The 25702-nt window shown below is 42.3% G+C and overlaps 1 protein-coding gene across 6 annotated transcripts in view; it reads left to right on the top strand.

Annotated features, from left to right (window-relative positions):
- UAP1 (UDP-N-acetylglucosamine pyrophosphorylase 1) overlaps positions 1–20688 on the top strand; it is a 70095-nt gene extending 49407 nt beyond the window's left edge. For 5 of the 6 annotated variants that reach the window (XM_033960995.1, XM_033960996.1, XM_033960992.1 and 2 more), the window contains 2 exons: positions 15026–15092; positions 19883–20688. In XM_033960995.1, coding sequence (XP_033816886.1) covers positions 15026–15092; positions 19883–19975 — 160 coding nt within the window. In that variant the 3' untranslated portion in view covers positions 19976–20688. Of the gene's footprint in view, positions 1–4038; positions 4187–15025; positions 15093–19882 lie in introns of those variants that run through there. The other variant, XR_004540877.1, reaches the window with a different exon arrangement.
- The last annotated feature ends 5014 nt before the right edge of the window (positions 20689–25702 follow it).

Here is a 25702-nt window from a genome sequence, read left to right as displayed (position 1 = left end):
ACTCTCTGGGTGAAGAAGAACTTCCTTACGTTTGTACGGAATCTATTCCCTTTCAACTTTAGAGAGTGCCCTCTCATACGCCCTACCTTGGAGAGGGTGAACTACCTGCCTCTATCTACTAAGTCTATTCCCTTCATTATCTTAACATTTCGATCATGTCCCCTCTGTCTCCTCTTTTCAAGGGAGAAGAGGCCCAGTTTCTCCAATCTCTCACTGTATGGCAACTCCCCCAGCCCTTTAACCATTTTAGTCGCTCTTCTCTGGACCCTCCTTCTGTTAGCAAGCTAAAAGCCCACTTTTTTGAAGCTGCTTTCAACTCCCACTCACTGTCAGATACCAATACTCACTGTATCATGCCTTCTGCTAGAAACTCCCCAACCCTGAGATGCGGTTTTCTCTCTCCAAATTAAGTTGAGAAATAATAGTAGTAGTAGCTAATATAAAGTGTTTCTGCAGGTATAGTCCATTGTAATAACAAATCTTGCATACACATATAGACTTGATCATTTCAAAAATGTTGTCTTGTATCTTAATGAATTAATGCTTGACTGGCATTAGGCAAGTAGAGCAATGAGATGGAAAAGACACTGTCACTGCAGAACCCTCTGACATAGTACCATATTTCATACCAGATGTTTCAGGGAGGTATTATTACTGCAGGGAAATATAAATTGTTAACAAAAATCTAAATTCTTCCTCAAAATAATATCTAAAGATCCATATCTTACAAAGATTCTTCGATCATCACTACTACTACTAATATTATTATTATTATTTCTTTAGCGCTACCAGACGTATGCAGCGCTATACAGAGTCACAAAGAAGAAAACAGTCCCTGCTTGAAACCAAGACAGACAAACATGGATATAGTTAAGGGGAACGGTTAATCAGCTGGCTGGGATGGAGGGCAGAGAAGTAGGTTTAAGGATTGAAGGCAATATCAAAAAGATGGGTTTTCAGTCTGCTTTTGAACAAGGTAAGGGAAGGGGTTTAGTGGACAAACTCAGGTAATTTATTCCAGGCATTAGGGGTAGCTAGATGAAAGGAGCAGTCTGGAATTGGCAGTGGAGGAGAGGGGTACAGCTATGAGCGGATTATCTGAGGAATGGAGTTCTCTGGGAGGTGTATAAGGAGAGATGTTGAGGGGCAGCAGAATGAACACACCTGTAGGTCAGCAATAGGAGCTTGAATAGTATGCAATGGCAGTTAGGGAGCCAGTGAAGTGACTTAAGGAGAGGGGTGTCATGAGTGTAGCGAGGTTGGTAGAAGATGAGTCGTACAGCAGAGTTTTGTACAGATTGCAAGGGGGAGAGGTGACACTGCGGGAGACCAGTTAGAAGTAGATTGCAGTAGTCTAAGCATGAGGCTACGAGAGCATATCACAGTATCATATTCTCTCATATATATACTGTATACACAATATGGCAGCAACGTCTGATGTTAGAATTTAAAAGGATCATTGAACCAATCAAATTAGACCAATGATGTCCAATTCTTCATTTAATCCACTAGGGGCCACTGTCTGCAATTCAAAGATCAATCACTGCTCTTTAAGCGTTCATAGTTGCCACCCTCCCACCCACGCCTGATGGAATCAATAATACGCTACTTAATATCATAATCATGCTTGTGCTGAAGCCAATGAGGCACCGAAGGAGCAGAGGTGGTGGTTGTTAGGTGATATATACTCATTTAATCATATCCTAATTGGTTTAGTGATTATGGCTATATATACAAGAGCCAATTAAAAACTTTCTGGCCTGACCAAGAAAAATCAAGATTAGCATCACAATTCTATAGCTGTCCAGCAGATAACATTGACAAACATCTACAGCTATATTTTTAAGTCACTCTGACATCTAGTTTTGCCTTGACAGCCTTTTCACTTTATTAAAAAATGGACAAAATTGAGTATTGAACCATGGTAAAATTCCTTCATTTGAAGGGAAATTTGCCTACCAAAATTAAATCGGAGTTAGATACAGTGTATGGTGATATGTCTTCTTCATTTTGAATGGTGAAAGCATGGGCTGCTAAGTTTAAACGTGGTTGGGCAGGCATTGTTGACGAAAAGCACTCCAGACATCCAAAAACAGCAACAACCGACGAAATGGTTTATGATCACTGAATCATGATGGAAGGTCACTGATTGACGCTAAATGGATAGCAGAGGCTGCTGGCACTACATCGGAGAATGTACACACCATCCTACATGAATATTTAGACATGAGGAAGTTGAGTGTACAATGGATGCTGTGTTTGCTAACCGTTGACCAAAAATGAGTTCAATTAGACATTTCAAAAACATATGAGCATTTTAAGTGTAATGAGAACGACGTTTTGCAGCATTTTGTGACTGTGGATGAGACTTGGGTTCATCACTATACTCCTGAGACAAAACAACGATCTAAATAATGGACTACAAGAGATGAATCAACTCCAAAGAAAACGAAAACTGTTCCATCAGATGCAAAGGTGATGGCGACCATCTTTTGGGATTTCCATGAGATAATTTTTGACTATTGAAAAGGGAAAAACCATTAATGGCAAATAATGTGCATACTTATTACAATGTCTAAGTGCTGAAATAAAGATGAAATGTCCTCATTTGGCCAAGAAGAAAGTTCTCTTCCACCAGGACAATGCATCAGCTCACACAACAATGGTGATGGCGAAATTGCATGACTTGTAGTTCAAGTTAATTCCCCATCTACTATACTCTCTGGATTTGGCCCCGAGTAACTTCTTTCTGTTTCCAAACCTGAAAAAATGGCTGCCTATGAATACAGAATCCAAAGAAAATTTATTTCCAGATTCTGTAAATAGCTATTTTTTCAGTTTAGACTTTTCATATTTTACTGAAAGAATGAAAATTCGAGAAACACGGAGCAAATGTATTGAGTTAAAAGAAGAGAGACTATGTTGAAAAATAAATTTCATTCCCCTCCCCCTCCCCCTAAAAAAACAGTTTTCTTGATTAGGCCAGAAACTTTTCAGTTGACCCTCATAGTTTAGAACAGGAATAAAAAATGGTATATGTAACATAAGTAGAGTTGCAAGTAGTATCATTAAGTGCTCGTATCACTCTGCCAGGGGACAGAACGGTCCATTGATGTCCTTCAATGGTAGTATCGCACCATTAGCAAATACTGAAAAAAGGTAAGACACGCATGAAGATACGCTTTTTTGATGACCAATATAAGATAGCCTCTTTCCATAAGATGTTTAAGGTCAAGAGTGTGATGTCGTCATGTCAACATCCACACATGCACGGAGGCCTTGAGGGGGGGGGGGATTGGTAATTTGTGTTTTGGCTGGGGTGTATTTTGAAAACTGTATGAACAGCATAACATATTTTCCTGCTTTGCTTATTCTACTTGCTATGCTGGGAGCCCCTACTGTTCAGGAGGCTTTCTGGTTCTAGTTTGTATCTTACTTTCGGCTTGCCTTGTTTGCTTGCCTTCAGATATGTTTGTACTTTTCCTCGTTATACCTGTTTGTTCCTGAATAAAAACTATTTCAAACAAAAAAATACACAGCAAAATTTTAGGGCAAGCCAATATAAAATTTTCAAAATGGGGGTAATACTGTCATGATTAGAAAATGGGCTGCAATAATTTGTCAGGACAAACAGTGTAATAAACAAGACCACCTAAATACTGTATATACAAAGTACTAAAAAAATGATAGGACATGTTTCAAGTTTTATTTAAAATTTGATTAAACACATATCCTAGGTTCTAGGCGATTTACAATGATAAAAAGAGGAGTACAAAATTTAAAACAATAGACATATACAAACAAGATATGCAGACTCAACATAAGTTAAACAAAAGAGAAGAACTACAATAAAGTATAGGAAAGAGAACATTGAAGGGAGAAACAATAGGAACGAAGGGAAGCAACTTCTTTACCATCGGATACCTTTAAAAAAGAAAGGGAAAAGTCAGTGTTTGAAGGCGTCTTTTTAAAAAGAAAACATTTCAATGCTCCTTTGAATTTATCTTGATTTTGCTTTTCTCTAATATAAATTGGCAGTGAATTACAGATCACAGGGGCAGTTACTGAGAATGTTGTTGCCCGGCGAGTACTAATAATCTTTATTGAGGGCACGAAGAATAGATGTTGAGTGGCAGATCATAAGGCTCTGGATGGATCATGCGGAGGGAGAAGTTTATCAATAAAGGCAGGTACCTTGGTTTTATGAGTCTTGAATATTAAACCATCCGTCTTTCATCCTCCCCGGGAGGTCTGCCATCTTTCCTTTTTTTCGTCTCCCATCCCTGCAGCTGGAGAGATGGACCCCAACATCTCAACTTTTCTCAACTACCCTTTCATCCAGCATCTCTCCCTCCTTACCCACCAACCCAGGGTCCACCAGCTCTCCCTTTCTCTTCCCAACTACCCTCCTATCCAGTATCTCCCCACACACACACACACACCATCCCTTGTGTTCAACTTCTCTCCCTTTCTGTTCGTTTCCTCCTTAAATCCCATTGTCCACCATCTCTCTCCCTATCCACTGTTTTTAGACCCATTATTTCTTCTTCCCCCCCCAGTCCAGCATATGCACATCTCTATGGACCCCCTCCCTCCGTGTACATCTACACCAGGGCACCCCCCCAAGGCCTGCATGTTCCCTCCTTTGTAGCGTTCTTCGGCTTCCCCCCTGGCCTCCTAGTTTCACCTGCTAATTAGGGCAGCCTGCAGAGGATTGCTGCTTCTGTAGCAATCCTTAACGTTCTGCTGATAATAATTTACTCACACTCCCGCCCTTTTCTGAAATCCGATTGTTGTCGTCATGTCTTGCATCTTTCCATTATGTATGTCCTAAGCTATGGAATGACCTTCTCCTCTGTATCAAGAATTCATTCTCTCTTCAAAAACAGCTTAAAACCTACTTGTTTAAAGTATCATTTTGTACAGCATGATAGAACAAGACCTTTTTTCTTTTTTTTTTTTTGTATGGGTATATGAAATTTTTATTTTTATTGTAAACTGCTTATATGCCATTCTTTGGCTGATAGTGGTATCTCAAGTGCCATTAAATGAATGAATAGGTAATAGTTTGCTCATTGGACAGCTGCTTCTAAGGGTGGGGTGGGGGGTCCAGTCGTAAGTAGTAGGTGCATTTGGGGAGAGGAGGCGATGGGAGGATGGAATGCTGGTGAGATTTTTTTTGGGGGGGAGGTTGTTATATGGACATAAAAACTTGGATTTGAATGTTGCTGGTAAGGGATATCATATGTGAGATATATGCAACAAAAGTTTTTAATTTGTATCGTGACGCAAATACAATAGTTAAAGGGAAAAAAAATAAGGCACTGTGTTTTTCTGAAATGCTGCTCCCCCTGCATGTTCATGAAAATGCATTTGTATGTATTGCTGCTTTATAAATATTTTACAGAAGGCTCTATGTTAACAGGCCTTTTGGAAAGTAAGCAGGAAACTGGATGTTCTGTTTCTGACTCTGATGCTCTTTACAAAACTGGACATCGCATCTAATATAATAAAATGGTAAGCCGCGCATGCGCACTTCCTAAGCGTGCGTCCGTTTTTCATGAGCTGTAGCACACACAGGAAGTGCACATGCGCGGCTTATGGTCTGGCCTCACAAGGCAAGACAAGTTGATGTCGGCCGCGGCGGCTGCTGGCCGCCCCAAGCTCGCTCGCTCTCTCTGGCGGCCCGAGGCAGATGTCGGCCGCGGCAGCTGCTGGCCGCCCAAAGCTCGCTCTCTATCTTCCTCCCTCCCTCCCCCCCAGGCGCATGTCGACCGCGGCGGCCCGCGGCGGCTGCTGGCCGCCCGAAGCTCTCTCTCTCTCTTCCTCCCCCACCCCCCAGGCGGATGTCAGCCGCTGCTGTCGGCGGCTGCAGGCCGTTAACATAAGTAGGCCAGGAGGAAGTGACGTCATCGGGAGCGATGGTGGCTTAAAATCGAAGCTCCTCCGAATCGCGCTAAATTTTTAGCTTTCAGCTAGCGGTACGAGGCTAGTATCTGGCACTTTTTGCATAATTGAGTGTGGAAAACTAGCGGGCTGCAGATGGCTTCGAAAAAAGGGCGAGCGGATTTGAAATCCTATGCTTACCAGCCATCGGATAATTCTGAGGCCTGTGAGACTGATGAACCACAACGCGGTAAGGGCGTTGTCCAGCTGAGTGCCGAGTCTGATGCTCGATCGGCCACCTGTGGGGAAATGCGTGCATGGATGGCAGATTTAAAATCTACAATGCTTTCTATCCAAAGCACTTTGCAATCGGAGGTGGCTAAGATTGGGCAGTCAGTGCATGAGATGGGGGCTCGGCTGCAGGAGTTTGAAGAACGCGTTATTGATCATGATACGGATCTGGTGGCCCTGCAAGCGCGGTGCGCTCATTTGGAACGCAGACAGGAAGATTTTCAACTTCGCCTAGAAGATGGTGAGAATCGCAGCCGACGGAGTAATGTGCGTGCTAGAGGGGTTCCTGAATCTTTGGCTGCATCGGAGTTACAGGCTCATTTGTTGGAAATCTGCAAGCGCTTTCTTCAGGCAGCTGACCCAGAGGCTCCAATACCTGTGATCGAGTTTGAAAGAGTGCATCGGGCTCTGGGTCCCCGGGTAGGTGATAGGCCCCGGGATGTGGTAGCCTGTTTTACACGATATCCAGTTAAAAATCAAGTTCTTCAAGCTGCTCGAAAAGTGGGACATATCACATGGGAAAATTCTAAAGTGGAATTATTTGCGGATTTATCCGCAATTACTTTACGAAAGCGTCGAGATTTTCGGGAGATTACTCACTGCTTACAATCCCATGCTATCAGATATCGATGGCTTTTTCCTTTTGGACTTTCCTTTCAAGTGGCTTCTCAACAGCATAAGGTTACTTTAGTGGAGGAAGCTGCAGCTATATTACGTGATGCTCAACTTTATGCATCCTTGGAAGAGCCGACTACATCATCTGGAACTGGTGCTTCATCGCAGCGCTGGAAACGGGTCCCTACTAGTAGCAAGCGCCTGCAGCGGAGATCTGGCCTGGAGCAGAACTTGGCCTCTGGACCTACCTGAATTTTTAAGCTGCTTTGTTTGGTTCTTGGTTGAATGATATGTGACTCTTGCTAGTTCTTGTTTATTATTGGCATATATGATCTCTTCTCGTACTATTTTTCATAAGTTTGGTGTGATTTGGGGTATGTTGGGATGTCACTTTCTCTTTTAGCCCACCATGAGGAGGGCCTATGGTTAGTTTGGGGATGGGAGGGGAGGGAGGTGGGGGGGGGAATGGAGAAGGGTTTTTTTCTTTCTTGCTGCGGGTTTTTACAGTGGGGTTTGTTATTCTGGGTTGTGAAGGGTTGTTTGCGGGAGTATGGTTGCGTGTGGGTATGTTTGGATGAATGGCTCCTGAAGGTATTAGTTTCTTTACTTTAAATGTACGGGGTCTGAATGTACCTCGAAAGAGGCAATTGCTTTTTAAAGAGGCTGATAGGTTGAAGGCTGGGGTGGGTTTCTTTCAGGAGACCCATCTTAAGCCTCAATATGAAACGCTAGTGAAACATCCTCGTTATCCCCATATATATTTTGCTTCAAATGAGGAGGGGTCTAAAAAACATGGAGTAGGGATTCTTTTTGCAAAGCACCTTGATCCTCAGATTAAACAGGTGATACGAGACCCGAAGGGTCGTTATTTGATATTAAAAGTTGAATTGCAGCAGGTGCTATATACTTTTTGTAATATTTATGCTCCTAATTCTGAGCAAAAAGATTTTTTGGTAACTTTAGACCAGGTGTTGCGAGGGGTTGTAGAGGGTTCTTTATTAGTAGGGGGGGATTTTAATTTGACTTACGATGTGGGATTGGATAATTCGTCACAGTCGATTCATTATGGAAAATCTGATAGAAAGCAATTGCACTCTTTCTTTATGACCTGGGATTTGATTGATCCTTGGAGACATCTATATCCAACTACCAAAGATTATACTTATTTTTCATCAGTACATGATTCATATTCTCGTATTGATTTTTGGGGCATTGATAAGGCTTTACTTTCCCAGGTGTCAGATGTTGGAATTGCTCAGCGTGTGTGGTCAGATCATGCTGCGGTATACTTTATTTTACATCCTCATATGGCTTCCTTTGGGCGGCGGTTCTGGCGATTTTGTGATAACCTATTGACGGATCCTATAATAGTGTCTCGAATAGAACAGAATTTGAAGGATTATATTCAGTTTAATACTAGTGATGAGATTTCTCCTTTGATATTTTGGGAAGGTATGAAGGCAGTTTTACGTGGTCATATTATTTCTATTGGAGTACATCGACGGCGAGAACGTGGGCGAAAACAGGAAGCTTTGCGCCAACAATTGCATTATCTAGAACAAAAGCATAAGCGGGATCTTTCTTCTGCTTTGCTGACGCGTCTAGATAAGGTGCGAAAAGATCTTCAGATGATGCAATTGGACGAATTATCAGACCAATTACAGTTGGTCCAACAAAAACATTTTGAATATGGTAATCAGGCGAGCCGTCAGTTGGCTTATAAGTTGAAAGCTCAAAAATTGAGGAATGTGATTACTAAGGTGACAGCCACTGATGGTTCAGCCTGTTATACGCCGGAATCTATTGCAGGTGCTTTCCTTTCATTTTACCAACATCTATATACTCCTGAACAAGATGTGTCTCAAGTTCAAATTGATAATTATTTGGCTCAGACACAGCTTCCTAAATTGACATCTGAAGAAGCAGAGTGTCTGTCAGCCCCTATTTCGGAAGCTGAAACTCAATGGGCGATTTCCACTTTGGCTTATGGGAAAGCACCTGGGTTAGATGGCTTTACGAATAGATTTTATAAATGTTTTAGACATTTGCTTGTAGGCCCTCTTACTCGGGCCTTTAATAGTTTAGAAATGGGTATGGAGTTGCCTTATTCATGGAGATTGGCGGGTATAACACTTATTTTGAAACCGGGAAAAAATTCTATGCTTTGTGTATCATATCGTCCAATTTCATTGTTAGATACTGATTACAAAATTTTCACAAAAATATTGGCTCGTAGGTTGCAATGTTATATGACTTATTTAGTACAGGATGACCAAGCGGGTTTTATTGCGGGGAGGCAAACATTTGATAATATTCGTAGATTGCTTCATTTGATTTGGTTTGTACAACATGAAAAGATGCCAGCATTGCTGTTGAGTGCTGACGCTGAAAAGGCCTTTGATAGGGTGTCGTGGCCATTTTTGTTGAGCACTTTATCAGCTATGGGAATTAGAGGACAGTTTTTTATGTGGATTCAGATTCTATATACTAAGCCTTTAGCAGCTCTCCGGATTAATGGGGGGTATACAGATTCATTTCAGTTAGCTAGAGGAACAAGACAAGGTTGTGCGCTTTCGCCACTACTTTTTGCGTTGGTGATGGAGCCTTTTGCTTCTCATGTTCGAGCCCAGCAGTATATTCATGGCATGGTTTGTAATGGACTTTCCACAAAGTTATTGATGTTTGCTGATGATGTTATTTTTACTGTAACTGATCCTTGTGTTACTCTCCCGGGTATTATAGGTGAATTGTCTGCCTATGGCGCTGTATCTGGATTTCGGACCAACATGGATAAATCTGAGATATTGAATTTGTCAGTTCATCCAAGGGATTGTGCTTTTTTGAAAGCTACTTATTCTTTTAAATGGGCATCTAAATCTATACGTTATTTAGGAATCAATGTGCCAGCGCGGCTTTGCTCTTTGTTTGAAGTTAATTATCCAGCGATTTTGCAATCTCTTTGGGTTGATTTGGATAGATGGGAGAATGTCTCCTTATCATGGTTTGGTCGCATACAAAGTGTAAAGATGATGGTATTGCCGAAGCTACTTTATCTTTTTCAGGCTTTACCAATTCCTTTGTCTGCTGCTTTCTTTCGTGGGGTGGCTAGAAAAATTTTTAAATACATTTGGAAGAGTCGACCCCCACGGGTGCCTAGGAATGTGTTGTATCAACTTCGCTCTCAGGGGGGTATGGCTGTACCCTGTTTGAGGCGTTATTATGAGGCTGCTCAACTGAAGTCTTTTTTGAGTTGGTGTAAGGATAGATCAAAAAGTTGGGTTCGAGGGGAAAAAATTTTGGGATCGGAAGAGCTTTGTCGGGTGATCCCTTGGTTAAGAGTGGAAGAGGCTCGACAAATGTTTAAGGGGGCTAACCCTTTTTTGCAACATACGTTTGTGATGTGGATTAGGTTGCGTAATAGGTTTTTCCCCTCTCGATTGTATTTTCGTAGTACCCCGTTGTGGGTTGCGTGGGGTTTTGCACCAGGAAGATCTGATTGTCGTTTTCGGGTTTGGGCTCAAATGGGTCTTATGGATTTGGGAGATTTTGTGGAAGAGGGGCGATTATTATCATTTTTGGAATCGAGGGAAGCTTATGATTTGCCGCCGACGGATTATTTTCGCTATCTTCAAGCAATAGATTTTATTAGGCGCAGGGCTTTTGATGATATTTGTTTGGAAGAAACCACCCTAGAGTGGGCAATTATGGGTAGTAGTGGTAAGGGGTGTATTACTAGATTCTATAAAGCTCTTATTCAACAACAGGCTCCCCCGGTAAAATATCTATCTCTTTGGGAGGGACTTTTACGCCCAGTGCCACCGATTATTAAATGGGAGCGGGTGTTTAGTCGCCTGCTTCGAGTTTCTATAGCCAGCTCTTTGGTGGAAAATGGATATAAGATGCTTTATCAATGGTACCTAACACCCCAGCGTCTTCATCTCATGTATCCTCAAGTATCTAATTTATGTTGGAGACGCTGTGGTTGTTTGGGTACCTTCCTTCATATCTGGTGGGATTGTCCGAAGGTAATCCCATATTGGGATATGGTATTTGAACTGTTATCTGATATTTTACATACCACGATTTCTCGAGCTATGGGTAGTGCTCTTTTACATCTACCTTTGGTTCCATTGTCTTCTAATACACATAAATTGGCTTGTTATATTTTTACTGCTGCTCGTCTTTTGTTAGCTGCATATTGGAAACAGGCCTTTCCCCCAGGTCGATTACACTTACTACGAAAAATAGATTTTATTTTTCGTATGTCTAAATTGACGGCATTAACAAAATCTCGTCTTACACCCTTTTTTAAGGTGTGGAATCCTTATATTCGGTGGTGTGAATGTCCTTCATGATCTGAGTGTTTAGCTATATTTGTGTAACCCTATGTGAAAGCTGATTTTGGGGTGGGTTAGGGGGGGGGGGTTTATTTTGATTTATATGATTCTTTTTTGCATTGTGCTGAAGATTAAAGTACAACTTTATCTTTTTACTAATTTGGGGGGAAGAGGTTGGAGAAAATGTGACATTGTAGATATCTGTTTGCTTAACCTCTGTGTCTTTGTTTTGTATATTTGAAAAATTTATTAATAAACAATTTACAAAAAAAAAAAAAAAACATAAGTAGGCCATGGAGTTCAGCAGGAAGGTATGGGGGGGAGGAAAATACTGCACAGGGAAGTGGGGTGGGAGGGAAATGCTGCAACACACGGAAATGGAGGGTCAGAAAAGGGGTTGATGGACAGGGGAACAGGTGCTGAGGAACATGGAGGGGGGCAGAAAAATGAAGACAGGGGGAACAGGAAGGAGGTGATGATGGACAGGGGGAGGTAAAACAAAGGGAGAAGGGCTTCTGCTGGATAATGTGAGCAGTGATGGGGTGGTGGAGGACACAGGGGAGGTAAAAGGAAGGGAGAATGAACAGGGGGAGCAGGCAAGGGGTGGTAGTGGACAGCCAAGGAAAAAAAAAAAAAAAGACAGACAGAAATACAGAAAGCGGCTAAGGAGAGAGAAAAAAAAAAGACAGACACACACACATATATTCTAGCATCCGTTAATGTAACGGGCTATAAGACTAGTCTCAAATAAAAATACAGCAAACAGCTGCTGCTACAGGAGAATTGTCTGACATGCCAGAAGCTGTCACAGGAATTTCCATGTAGTGACTAACTTGGCATATTATAAGCACTCTTCTCTATTAACTCAGCAAGATAACTCACTGTTATGTTTCTCAGCTTTCTCACTATAAATCTTCCACTATTGTGGACAAAGTGCTCATCTTGAGGCTGTCTTCCTTCAAATGGTTCCCAAACTCTACACGTTTTTTGAGGTGCCTTAACTTTTCCATAAACTATGGTAGAATATTGGATCACATTTATATATGTGCAGTTAAAGCTAACACATTGTGCTGTTCTTTGAAACCAAAACTTTATTTTAAATTAACCTACACGGGGGGTGGAGGGAAGTTATTAAGGCGGTTACAAGTCATACTATTATGCAATGAGATCTTAACGATAGCCCAGGATAACACCCCCTCATAGTGCCATTAATAATAATAATAATATTCTTATACACCGCCAAAGCCATAATAGTTTGAGGCGGTTTACAATAAGAGGAGCTTGACAATCGGCGAAGATACATCAATACATGTAAGCAGAGTACAGAGAGGGTTTTAGAGATCTTGGTTACAAATCGGTTAGAGTATAAAGAGATAGGGCAATAGGAGTTCTTAGGTTCCAAATCGGTTGTCCAAGTTTGTTTTTACTAGTTTTCTAAAACTTAGATAGGATGAGGAGTGCGTAATTATGTTACCCAGTCAGTCGTTCATTTGGCCTGCCAGGTATCTTTTGTATCGGCAGGCCTTTATTGTTGAATGGGTGAACATGTGGACTCTGCGTGTAGGCCTGATAGAACAATCCAAGTTGAAATGAGAGACCAAGTACGTAGGGGCCGAACCAAGAATGGATTTGAACCAAAGACAGGCAAATGTGAACAGGCCTCTTGCCTCCAGGGGCAGCCAATGACGTTTTTGGTAATAGGGGGTTATGTGACCCATGTTTTTATGCCAAAAATCAGTCGTACTGCTGAGTTTTGGCTAATTCGGAGTGTTTGAATGGTTTTCTTGAAAGACCCCCAAATAAATGATGTTACAGTAGTCAAGCATGCTTAAAATGGAGGCTTACACCAGTAAACAGAATGAAGTTGCATCGAAGTACTTTCTGATGGTTCTTAGTTTCCATAATGTCGAGAAGCCTTTTCTAACCAATAATTCCGTGTGTGCCTCAAGGGTAAGGTAACGGTCCAGAGTCACTCCCAGAATTTTTATGGAATCAACAATAGGAAAGTCTTGACCATTCAAGGAAATTGAAGAATCTTTGAGTTTGTCATTCGGGCTCGCTAGGAAGAATTTCTTTTTTTCTGAGTTGAGTGGGGTTTGCAAAGCTGCCTGTAAAAAATTCTTGCACTTTACTGACTAATTGTATAAACATGTAAATACAGAGCAATGTCTAAGGGCTAGATTCACTAAGCAAACCGATCGTGTACCGATAGATTTGTGACCTGATTTTACCTCTCCTCTGATCCGTGCATGCAAATGAGGGGAGCGGCATGCAAAGTAGGCAGGGACGCGATTCAATACAGAAATTTTGCAAACTGACTGGGCTGGCTAATCAACACCAAGGAACGACTGCTGAGGACGAGCCGCTGAGGTCCTTTCTGACTGCCCTGCCTTCTGCTGCCCTGTCTCGGCCCCAATCTCCTACCTGCCCCGATCTCCTGCTATCTCCTGCCTGCCCCAATCTCGTGCTCTGCCCCAAATCTATCCTGCCTGCTGCCCCAACTCACCGTCCTGCTCTTGCCCCGAATCTCTCCTGCCTGCTGCCCCGACTCTCATAGAAACATAGAAGATGACGGCAGAAAAGGGCTACAGCCCATCAAGTCTGCCCACTCTGCTTACCCACCCCCTGTCTATGCCCTAATGACCCAATTTCCTTATCTTGACCCTCGTAGGGATCCCACATGGGTATCTCATTTATTCTTAAAGTCTGGCACGCTGTCTGCCTCGATCACCTGCACTGGAAGCTTGTTCCAATGATCAACCACTCTCTCTGTGAAGAAATACTTTCTGGTGTCACCATGAAATTTTCCGCCCCTGAGTTTGAGCGGGTGCCCTCTTGTGGCCGAGGGTCCCTTGAGAAAGAAAATATCATCTTCCACTTCGACACGTCCCGTGAGGTACTTAAATGTTTCGATCATGTCTCCCCTCTCCCTACATTCCTCGAGAGTGTAGAGCTGCAATTTGTTCAGTCTCTCTTCGTACGAGAGACCCTTGAGCCCCGAGATCATCCTACCCTTCTTCGTACTGTGAGCCCGTGATTTTAACCCACGGGTTTAAAGCGAGTTAAAACCACTGGCTTGCTGGGCTAGTAAAAAAAAAAAAAAAATTTGCAGCTCTAGACGGCTCTTAGACGCATGCGCAAAAATTTGCAGCTCTAGACGGCTCTTAGACGCATGCGCAGACCATGTACAGATAGTCTGCTCATGTGTCGGGATCACGCACTAACAATCTGTACGGTTGGAAGGGGGCATTCCTCCGACCGCCCTCATTTGAGTTTTTTTGTTTTCTGAATTTGTCGGATCGGCCACAGATCAGGGAAGCAAAGGAGATTTAGTGAATCTAGCCCTAAGAGTACACAGCTCTCTTTCAGCTCCCTTGAATTGTTAAACCAGTAGCAGTTGCTCTCATGTCCTTGTGCCACATTGTGCTTTATGCTTGCCTGGTAGCGATAGACCATAACCCACCAGTTGTTTACAAAATTCTACCAAGTATTGGTTGCAATACCATTATGAAAGATATTGGTTTGAGATCTTTTTCCTTTTTTTGAATTAAAGGTGACACTTTTTCTTGCCTGCCTGCCCTCCTTGCGTACCTTCCTTCCTTTGATCTAAAACTTTTTTGTTTGCAGTTTACACATCAGCTCCTGAGGTTTCCTTGTGAGCAGTGGACAGTGGATTATCTGCATCTCAGAGTGTTAATCGTAACCCCCCTTGACAGAGGGGTTATTTAATGCCAATTGTAAACTGTACCTACCAGAAGGAATTTTGTGAAATGGAAGGATTTATGCATTCTTTTTGTACGTTCTTATTTAGGAAGATGCTGGTGGTTTTTCATTGGTTGTGAACAATTATTTTTTGTGTGTTATTTAATGTTCATTGTTGTTTGCTCTCTTTATAGTTTGAAGGATGCCAATGACCTGCCTATTCAGTGTGAGATATCACCACTTGTTTCCTATGCTGGAGAAGTAAGTTCAATATGAGCTAAATACTATTTTTTTTTCCTTCCATGAATGCTGACTTTCCATGTTGAATAACGGGGGGCATGTGATTCTTCAGCGGAGTTTTCTCTCAAACTACTGAACATTTCAGAATGTCCTTACACCTCATCCAGTAATGGCAAGATTTGGGGCGTTTGATTGCAGGATTTTGGAAGTAGTTAGGAACTGCTACTGAAGTATTTGGGGTTAACAAGTTAGAACAAGGGTGTCCAACCTGCGGCCCCGTGAAGTATTTTGTGCAACCCCAGTCGAGGGCGATGCAGTGTTTTCCTCTGCTGCCCCCGGGTGTTTACCGTCTTGCCGGCTCCCTCCTCTGTCTTGCTGCAGCGTTTGTGCAGCCCCAGAAACATTTTTTTCAGTCAATGTGGCCCAGGGAAGCCAAAAGGTTGGACACCCCTGAGTTAGAAGATATAAATAATAATAACTTTATTCTTCTATACCGTCACAATCTTGCAACTTCTAGGCATTTTTTATCCTAACTTGTTATATATTAGGGGTCTAATGCCAATATACTTAATATACAGTTTATAGGCTACAGTTTGTCATAGTTAACTTGTATTGAAAAACTTGCACTGTAAGGATATTATTCTAACTTGAAACATACTAGGGATATAATACCAATACAGGTTAAATTTTCCATAGTTACTATGGAAGAATTTCAATTCCAAGTTTTTATCCCAACGTGACTCATATCGGGATCTAGTACTCATATACATTTCTTTGTAATCCATCGGTCATGGGCAATGGAATTAGTTGACAAGAGGACATCCGTTGAAACTCAGGGGTGGAAGATTTCATAGTGACACCAGGAAGCATTTCTTCACCGAAAGGGTGGTCAACAATTGGAATAGTCTTCCAATTCAGGTAATTGAAGCCAGCAGCGTGCTGGATTTTAAGAGAAAATGGGATAGGCATGTGGGATCGCTTCAAGGAAAAAATTAGGGGGTGGGTTAGTAGAATGGGCAGACATGTTGGGTCGTGACCCATTTCTGCCGTCATCTTCTATGTTTATTGTTTTCCTAAAGTTGAGGAGACCTTCAAGGGATCTGATCTGCGGGGGCAGTTGATTCCAGTTCCTCAGTATGAGGTGGGAGTAGGCACGTCGTGTGGCGGTTTCCAGTTGTAGGGCATGGTCAGGGGCGCTTTGAGGCATATTTTATCCTGTGAGCAGAGGGACATGTTTGGCACATACGGAGGAAGCTTGGCTGTCACGTAGCTCAGTGCCATGTTGTACAAGGATCTGAACATTGGCATCAGTCCTTGAAGACACAGCATTTGGCTACGGGCAGCCGGTGAGCTGACGCTAGAGCCTGTGGAGACTGTCACGGGCATTGAGGTTTTTTAGAAGTTTGATTGCCACATTTTGTACACTTCGGAGATGATGTACGTTTTTCACCATTAAACCGTTGAATAATGCATTGTAGTAAGAAGCAAGACATGCTGTGTAAATGTTAGTGCTGGTTGCACTCAGGTAGGTGGGTTGTTATGTTCCACCTTCATTATGGTATGTTTCTATTTGATTAAGGGGTCCTTTTTCTAAGGCACTCTAACCGATTTAGCGCACCTTAGTTAAAGGACCCCTACTTGTTTTGATTACAGAGCAGAACAAAATTGACTTTATTGGGGAGTTCAGTGACCTCCTTGTTATTTCTCCTATTTAGAAGTTATCCATTGCTTTGGAACGAACTGAGGGAGAAGGGCAATGCCCAGTGACACAAGAAGGCATAGGTGACGTATCTGTTTGATGCCTTCTAAAAGTTTCCCATGATTGGAGGGATAAAACATTTAGTTCAGACTACTGTACCCATCTACTAGAAAGAAGATTATCAAGGTAATAACCTAATCTTCCCTTTTTTATTTCTTTATAGAAAGTTTATAGTTTGGGGGGTTTTTTCCCCTCAATTAAGAAAGGAACTGCTTGGTCCCAAGATCTAATGCCATCACATGGGATAAAATTCTATAAATGGCACTCAGAATTTGATACAAAAAAATTGACACTGAACAGTGTTCTGTAAAGTGTGTTTCAGGATTGATGCCCTTTATAGAATAGTGCATAGCACCAGGATTCACACTCAACTTTGGGCACGAGGAGTTACAGTATACCAGCTGAAACCAGGTGTAAATCCTGACGTGCAAGTTAAGCACAGATACCCCAAATTCAATTTAAAATGGAATGCCCCTGGCCCATCCTGCCCCTCCCATAGCCATGTGAGTGTGTGTTTTTTCACAGATCTGCTGTTTCTGCACTTTTTCAGTGCCTTGTAGTCATTTGAACACTTTTTCTGCACTGAAAATAAGGCAAAGAAGTACCACCTAACATTCAGCGTCATTCATCAGTGCAGACATGAAAATTGCCAATCAAGTGGAGAAGGCTTCATCTAAGGCAAGGCAGATATTGGGTTGTATCAATAGAAGTTTCGTCAGCCGAAAGCCTGAAGTCATAATGCCGTTGTACAGGGCCATGGTGAGACCTCATCTGGAGTACTGTGTGCAATTCTGGAGGCCCCATTACAGTAAAGATGTGCGCAGAATTGAATCGGTTCAGCGGACGGCCACCAGGATGATCTCTGGGCTCAAGGGTCTCTCGTAGGAAGAGAGACTGAACAAATTGCAGCTCTACACTCTCGAGGAACGTAGGGAGAGGGGAGACATGATCGAAACATTTAAGTACCTCACGGGATGTGTCGAAGTGGAAGATGATATTTTCTTTCTCAAGGGACCTTCGGCCACAAGAGGGCACCCGCTCAAACTCAGGGGCGGAAAATTTCATGGCGACACCAGAAAGTATTTCTTCACAGAGAGAGTGGTTGATCATTGGAACAAGCTTCCAGTGCAGGTGATCGAGGCAGACAGCGTGCCAGACTTTAAGAATAAATGGGATACCCATGTGGGATCCCTACGAGGGTCAAGATAAGGAAATTGGGTCATTAGGGCATAGACAGGGGGGTGGGTAAGCAGAGTGGGCAGACTTGATGGGCTGTAGCCCTTTTCTGCCGTCATCTTCTATGTTTCTATATATAGTATTTCCCCCATGGTGTATAAATTGAAAGTTTGGCAGAAGCATGTCTGTCTAGATTAAAGGTTAATGGGGTGGAGGAGCAGCCTAATGGTTAGTGCAGTGGCCTGAGATTCTGGGGAGCTGAATTTGATTTCCACTACAGGTTCTTGTGACTCCATTGCCTAGATACAAAATAAATACCTGCGAATAATAAGTAAACTCCTTGGTTGTACCCACGGAAAGGTGATAAAAAGTCATGGATTTGATATACTGCTTTTCTCTGGGTACAACCAATGTAGTACATGTACATATACTCTTATACAGGTACTTTTCTCTGTCCCTGATGGCTTACAATCTGAATTCTCGTATATCAAATCCCATCCCTTTTCCTTTCCAATTGAAATGCTAATTTTAGAGAGCAAAATACACAAAGAAGACTTATTTTTTTCTTTGACTTTTGGAAAAGGTATGATTACTTGATTATTTATTCTTTGAAAGTAGCATATAAATAGCCATGCATGTTCTTTCTCTTGTCTGGGAATTATTTTCTTTCATGAATTACACTTGCCAAGGTGATTTATTCTAACATTGCAATTCAAGGTGCTTTAAGAAACTGTTAAAATTATTCTGGTTCTGTGCCTTGAGCCAAGCTTATTCCTCCCTTCATTGCAATCTTTTAAACAGAGGTTTGTGCTGCGTGGTGGGTCTTTAAACAGAGCATGTATAAATTCTCTAAATTCTAAGGTCCTTTGCTTGTTTTCATAAGCTTGTGTTTGAGAAGTATGTCTTAAAAGCAGAATTACCATGAAGAATGTTCATGAGCCAGATTATTTGAAAGCACAGTGTTTGGGCATTATAAGCTAGTAACCTTAAACTATGTAACTGAGGCCCAGATGTACAAAGCTCCGACACCACAATAAAAAATACTGTGGTGAGAATGATTTTTTTTTTGTACTGGCAATGCTCTGCACGATAGCATGCAAATTATATGCATGCTATTTGTGCGGATGGAGAATCACTGGTAAAAGGGAAAGGAACTGAGCCTGGTGCTTGCTCAGCGATTGATTCACTACCTATGTTGCACCTTTGATTCACTACCTGGGCCCGGCCGATGGCAGGAAGGAGTTGGCATCCTTCCTGCCATTTTCGTGCAGAATGGGGACAGGGAGCAGCATTGGGATGGTTTTTGGGTTTTTGTTTTTTTTTTTGGGGGGGGGGGGTTGTTTGTTGGTTTTTTTTTTTTTAGGGACAGGGTCTGCTAGCGCCCATGGCAGGAGGGAGTCAGCATCTCTCCTGCTTTTTTCTAGGGGGGGGGGAAGCCGTAGGGCCACGTTGTGTGTGTGGGAAATTTGTGGGTCGGGGGACACAATTTTTTGACAGGTCTGCGTATGTAACACGCGTAAAATATCTGTGCCATGGAAAAAAAAATGAATAAAAAAGACAGGCAGAGCTGTCAAAAAAAAAATGGTAGACCTGTCGGTAACACAGTTGCCGACAGGTCTGCAGCAGTCGGGTTTGATAATAGTAAAACCTGATTCAAAATAGCCAAGCTATTGTTAGTGAATCAATCGCTTGGCTATTTTGCATGGAAGGATCAGATTGGAGCTTTGAGTGATCGGGACAGCGGTTAGTGAATCGGGTCGGAGGGAAATCAGGTCACAAACCGATCGGTACAAAGAACTGCAATGGGATTTGAACTGGGATTCCTTGGTTGCCAGCTCTGTGCTCTAACCACAAGACTGCTCCATTCCTTCCCTAGGGTTTGGAAATACACGTGAAGGGGAAAGAATTTCACACTCCTTTAATAATTGATGAGAACGGCGTCCAGGAACTGGTGAAAAATGGCCTCTAAATCAGTGACATCATTGAATAACATCTGTCAACCTACATCAGCCACCCTCTTGAAATGCAAATGCTCTTCTAGAAGATGCAATCAGTGGCTGGTTTTTGGCATACTGTGAATACATAATGTATATCTTTAAAGTTAAAATGTTTTACATATTTCTTAACTGTTTTATTTATAATCCTATATATTTTAATATTTTTAAATCACAGTTGAATGCTCAGACCAAATATTGAATCTTCAAAAGCAGGGAATAAATCGTGGGATGCTCTATTGCTATTATATCAATTATCTTATCATTGAATGAGTGTACATGCTTTTAATATTTATACATAGCAGTAAAGCTATGGCACTGGGGAATCATTTTAACAATTCATATGTCTTGAATATGGGTTGTTGGGGTTTTAAACTGGGGTTTTATTTTGTAGCCCATTTTGTGAATGGGTTTTACTTTAAATATTGTACATCAGGGTTGCCCAATTCCGGTCCTCGAGATCTACTGGCATGCCAGGTTTTTAGGATATCCACAATGAACATGCAAGAGAGAGATTTGCATACCAAGAAAGCAGTGCAGGCAAATTTCTCTCGTGCATATTCATTGTGGATATCCAGAAAACCTGACCTGTCAGTAGATCTCGGGGACTGGAATTGGGCAGCCCTGTTTCACATGTTTATAGAGCTAGAACTTGGGAAAAAATTTATTAAATATGTTTATATTTGTCTTTGTGTGCACATTTTTCTTGAACTTCTCACATTACGACAAATTTATCTTACCTCACAATATTTTCATTTTCTTTGTATAACAAAATCTTGATGAGACCTAATTTTCCTCTCTTCCCCCCCCCCCCCCACCTCACATCAAACCCACTCATTCATTTCTCTTCCTACCCAAATCATATGTGGAACGCTCTTCCGGAGGCTGTTATAGCAGAAAGCACCATACGCAAATAAAGCTAGACTCTAATAGGGCACTGGTCTTTGACGTATGAGTGGACTGCTGAGCGCGATGGACCACTGGTCTGACCTAGCAGTGGCAAATCTTATGTTCTTAAACTTAAAAACAGAGGTAGATAAAATTATTTATACATGGAAAACTACAATCATGAGGGCTTATAAACATTGATGCCACACAAAACACATCTGAAACACAGGCAACAAGCTAAAATATTTTTAACATGGCCTCTCCTCCCTCAATTTTCCAAATTTTTTCAATTTAACAGCTACAGCGTGTTTAAACAATAGAGCCTTCTCTGACTACTGGTCCACCATGTGGAGTAGTGTAAGGACCTCCTATCTCACCACTATTATATAACATCCTCATTGAACACAATAAGCCTCGGACCAGAAAAATGGCTATTTTCATATGCAGATGATGTCTTTCTACTAAAATATTGGCCAGGATGCTAACTCAAGTGCAAGAATGGCTGGCTGGGGAGATACTATCTCAAACTAAACACTAAAAATTAATTTATCTACCTCCAGAAGGAAAGAAAAGAGTTTTCAAAAAAAAAAATTATTATTTTTCAATATAGTCCCCTGATACCTCCATCTACTTCATCCACTTTTCCTGCAATGACTTTAACCCATTTGAAAAGAATTCTTCTGTTTGATCTTCAAACCAGAATGTCACAGCTTCCTTGCCGTCTTCATCACTTGAAAACTTCTGGCTTTCTTAGATCATTTCCTGTTTCAAGTTTTGACGAAATCTCTCCATGGACAGGTTAGGACTGTAAGGGGGGATGGTTCAGCTGCTGAAACTTAAATTCTCGGATGGCAGCCTGTGATTGTCATGATGTGGTACATTGTCATGAAGAAGCAGCACACCTGCTGTGGGTTTTCCTCATCTTTTCTTCTTGATCAACACCCACAAAATGATCATTCCCAGTTATGGTTGTCTTGTGTGGCATGAACTCCAGAAGCAAAAGTCCATCATCCCAGAAGACAGTTGCCATGACTTTGCCTGCAGATTTTTTTTTTGTCTTGAATTTTTTTGGGATGGGGGAAGACTTGTGCTTCCACTCCGTTGACATTGTCCAAAAGGTCTTGCTCTAGGCATTTTGGACTTGGATGATTTTTTGGACAAGAATGCAGCATAAAGATAGATGACTTGGTCTGGACGATCAAATGACTAGACGTATAAGTAGACGATTCTTGAAAAAAAAAAATATTTTGGATGTATTTTTCAAGAATGGACTTTAGACGCTGCCGACTTTGGGCGACCAGCACCCTAGGCACAAACGGACTTAGACATTTTTTTATGCTGCTGCATGCATGTTTAACCTGTAACCCGTTCTGAGCTCTTTGGGGACAACAGGATAGAAAATGAAATAAATAAATACCGTGGTGCATCAGCATGTCCTCTTCCTCTTCTATGGAGCATACAACAGTATAGATGTGTCTTTGCTGGCCATTGGTTCTTGTCTGCTCAGTATCGCTACCTTCCTGGGCACTTGTGTCAGTGCTTGCATGTTGAAACCTATTCCCCACCCCCATGCCCAAAACTTGCTCTTTTTATTCTCGCTCTAATTTTCTCCACATGAACCACCTCCTGCATCATTTTCTTCCCTTCTGACTCCTCCCAGACATGCTCTATAAAAACCTGTTGACCTCTTTCTCTGTTCAGCCATATGCATTTCATTCCCATTTTGAGCACGAGGAATTGGAGAGAATGGAAGATTATAAGATTAAGATGTACTTGTATGTTTTTAGTTTGTTTATATGTTTTATTATTTATGTTAATATTGTACTCCTCTGAGATCATGAGGAATAGAAATATGTTTAAATAAATAAATTAATTACAGAGGGGCAGACTCAAAACCTACGTCTAAGTCCAATTTGGACGTAGGGCACTACGTCCAAGACGGCAATGGGAAAATGTCCATTCTCAAAAAGTACATCTAAAATATTAAATCATTTATTTTGATGTACAAGCGTTTGATCATCCACACTGCCACTGTGTCTATCTTTATACCACATTTTTATTATTTATTTATTGAATTTTCTATACCGTGCTCCCAGGGGAGCTCAGAACGGTTTACATGCATTCATTCAGGTACTCAAGAAGTTTTCCCTCTGTCCCGGCGGGCTCACAATCTATCTAATGTACTTGGGGCAATGGGGGGATTAAGCGACTTGCCCAGCGTCACAAGGAGCAGCATGGGTTTGAACCCACAACCTCAGGGTGCTCAGGCTGTAGCTTTAACCACCGCGCCACAACCAAATATCATTCTCAACCAACAATTTGGCCAAGTCCCAAATGCCCGGAACAAGACCTTTTGGATGTGGGAGGAGGCCAGCATTGTGATGAACTGGCCACCCAGACATAGCAACAGAGCAGTGGGGCACCTTACAGGGCGCTGCTGTGAACTTCACAAAAAGTGTGCCACATAAACATTTCACCAGAACTCCCTTATAGGTTATGCTGAGCCGCTCAGTACCCTCCAAAACCCACTGTACCCATCTGTCTACAACCCCAATAGCCCTTATGGCTTCAGGTGGCACATATATGGCAGTAGAGTAGGGTTTGATGGGTGCAAATGTTCCACCATAAATGTAGTGGTTAGAGTGGCTTATGGGCCTGGGTCCTCCTTTCTATGGTTCAGTAGCCCAACCCCAGGCTACTTAAGACATCTAGTAGGCTTTCCTATACTAGGTGCTGATGTTCTGCAGACAGGTATGTACATTTTTATTCCGATCTTTGTGGGGGTGTGAAGGGGTCAGTGAACACTCAGGAAGTATGTGTGGTCACTTTGGATACCTTTTGGGCACTTATACTTGTTTATACAGTATAAGTTCTGTCCAGGAAGTCTTGTAAAACCTGCAGATGACTAAGTCTAGGTCAGCCCACATCCTGCCATAACCACTCCTCCAGATACGCCCCTTTTAGTTCTGGGCACACAGCAGCATTCAGAGGCCTAAAAAATCCCCGGATGCGTCCAAAAAATAGGTTTGATTATCGGCACTTGAACGACCTGTCTTTTAGGTCGTCCAAGTGCTGACGGGTGGGTTTTTAGACGTGTCTACATTTTGATTATGAGCCCCATAGCACCCATGTCACACATCATATCCACAACAGTCATACATAGCTGCTCTGCTCTTCCTACTGAACTGCACAAGCTCTGACAAACACAGTCTTATATAATAAAAACCTAATCACTGGAGAAAGAGAACAAAGGATGATAAACAGTTAAACATGGGAAAGTTTAGAGACCCGTGTTATTGAACAACTTGAAAGAACATTTAACTTTTGTTAAGGGCTGGATGCTGCCCAGCTAGGATTCCATGTGGAGATGGTACCATAGGAGCCATGTACACTCCTCTCTCAATATTCGTGGGGGTTAGGGGCAGAGCAGGCCCACGAATATTGAAAATTTGTGAATAACTTTTGGGCTGACTCTGACCCACCCCCGCCTCCCTCCTGCTTCCTCCCGGCATCCCGGACCTTACCTGGTGGTCTAACAATCTTTTAGGGCAGGAGTGATCTTCCTACACTCCTGCCGCGTGCAGATCACTCATCCAAAATGGCTGCCGTGAGTTCCCAGCGAGAGACTATGGGAACTGGCAGCAGCCATTTTGGATGAGTGATCTGCACGGGGCAGAAATGGAAGATTTCTTGTCCCAAAAGATCACTAGACCACCAGATAAGGTCTGGGGAAGCAGGAGGGAGGTGGGAGTGATTCCAATTTTAGGAAATTGCGAATAATTGGAATCGCAAGTCCTAAAACTGCGAATTGGGAGGGGGAAGTGTATCTGAAAATTTGTGTACAGAAAGGCAAAGCCAAGGTAGCATGTCTCATTCATTGGAAATGCCATAAATATTACAGCTAGGGTTACCAGCTATCCAGATTTCCCTGGACATATCCAGGGGTCCAGATGGCTTTTCAAATCCTGGCACTTTGGGTTTTGAAAACCTTCCCCTGAAATTGTGTGAGGTAAGAGGGCATGCGTGGATGCCCTCTTGCCCGACCAGAGTAAGCAGTGGGGGTGAGGCTAGGACGTAATGGGGTAGAGATGGGCAGGTCCAGGGGGTTCTGGAGTTTTACAAATCTGGCAACCCTAATTACATCATCAGTTTACTGGTAAAGCATGCTATCATGGCCCTAAGAGAATTGTGGAAAATGAAGAGTTTATGCCCACCTGAGAGATCTCCATCCTGAAAGCTAGATGCAAAAAAAATGGATACAGTAGTGAAAGAAAAACACCAGAATGGCATTGATTTTAGAGATGTTGGGCCCAAGTGATTACAGTGAATTGCATGGAGAGAGGGATGATCACATGTGCACCAAGAAGTGCAGTCTGAGACCAAGAAAATGTGGCAGAAAGAGAAATATTTCCCACAGACCTGACAAAAACAACTTCTACGTGCACCTGTATAAACTGCCTGTCCAAGTTACATCTTATGAATTCCAGAAGGACATTTTTTTGGCATAATGCAAATACTAGTGCTGCCCGATTCACGATTTGAATTGATTCACTGATTCGAATCGGGTGAATCGAATCAATTCAATTTTAAGAAAAATCGGCCTCCTGATTCGATGGATGACCCTCCTCCCCCCCCCCTCCCTAAAGCAGGAGCGGCAGCGCTGCCTCTTGCTGGCCATCCGCTGCCACTCCTGCTTGAGGGGGGATGGGTCAGTCATAAAAGCCTGAATGTTTCACCAGCTTCCTCGCTCTTACCAGTTTAAGCTAATATGGCAGCCTGCAGGATCGATGGTGCTATGCGATCCATGCAGCTGC

The sequence above is a fragment of the Geotrypetes seraphini genome, chromosome 10 (genome assembly GCF_902459505.1).
Source record: "Geotrypetes seraphini chromosome 10, aGeoSer1.1, whole genome shotgun sequence".
NCBI lineage: Eukaryota > Metazoa > Chordata > Amphibia > Gymnophiona > Dermophiidae > Geotrypetes > Geotrypetes seraphini.
The sequence above is the reverse complement of the archived record's forward strand: the minus strand, read 5'-3'. Positions and strand labels throughout refer to the sequence as shown.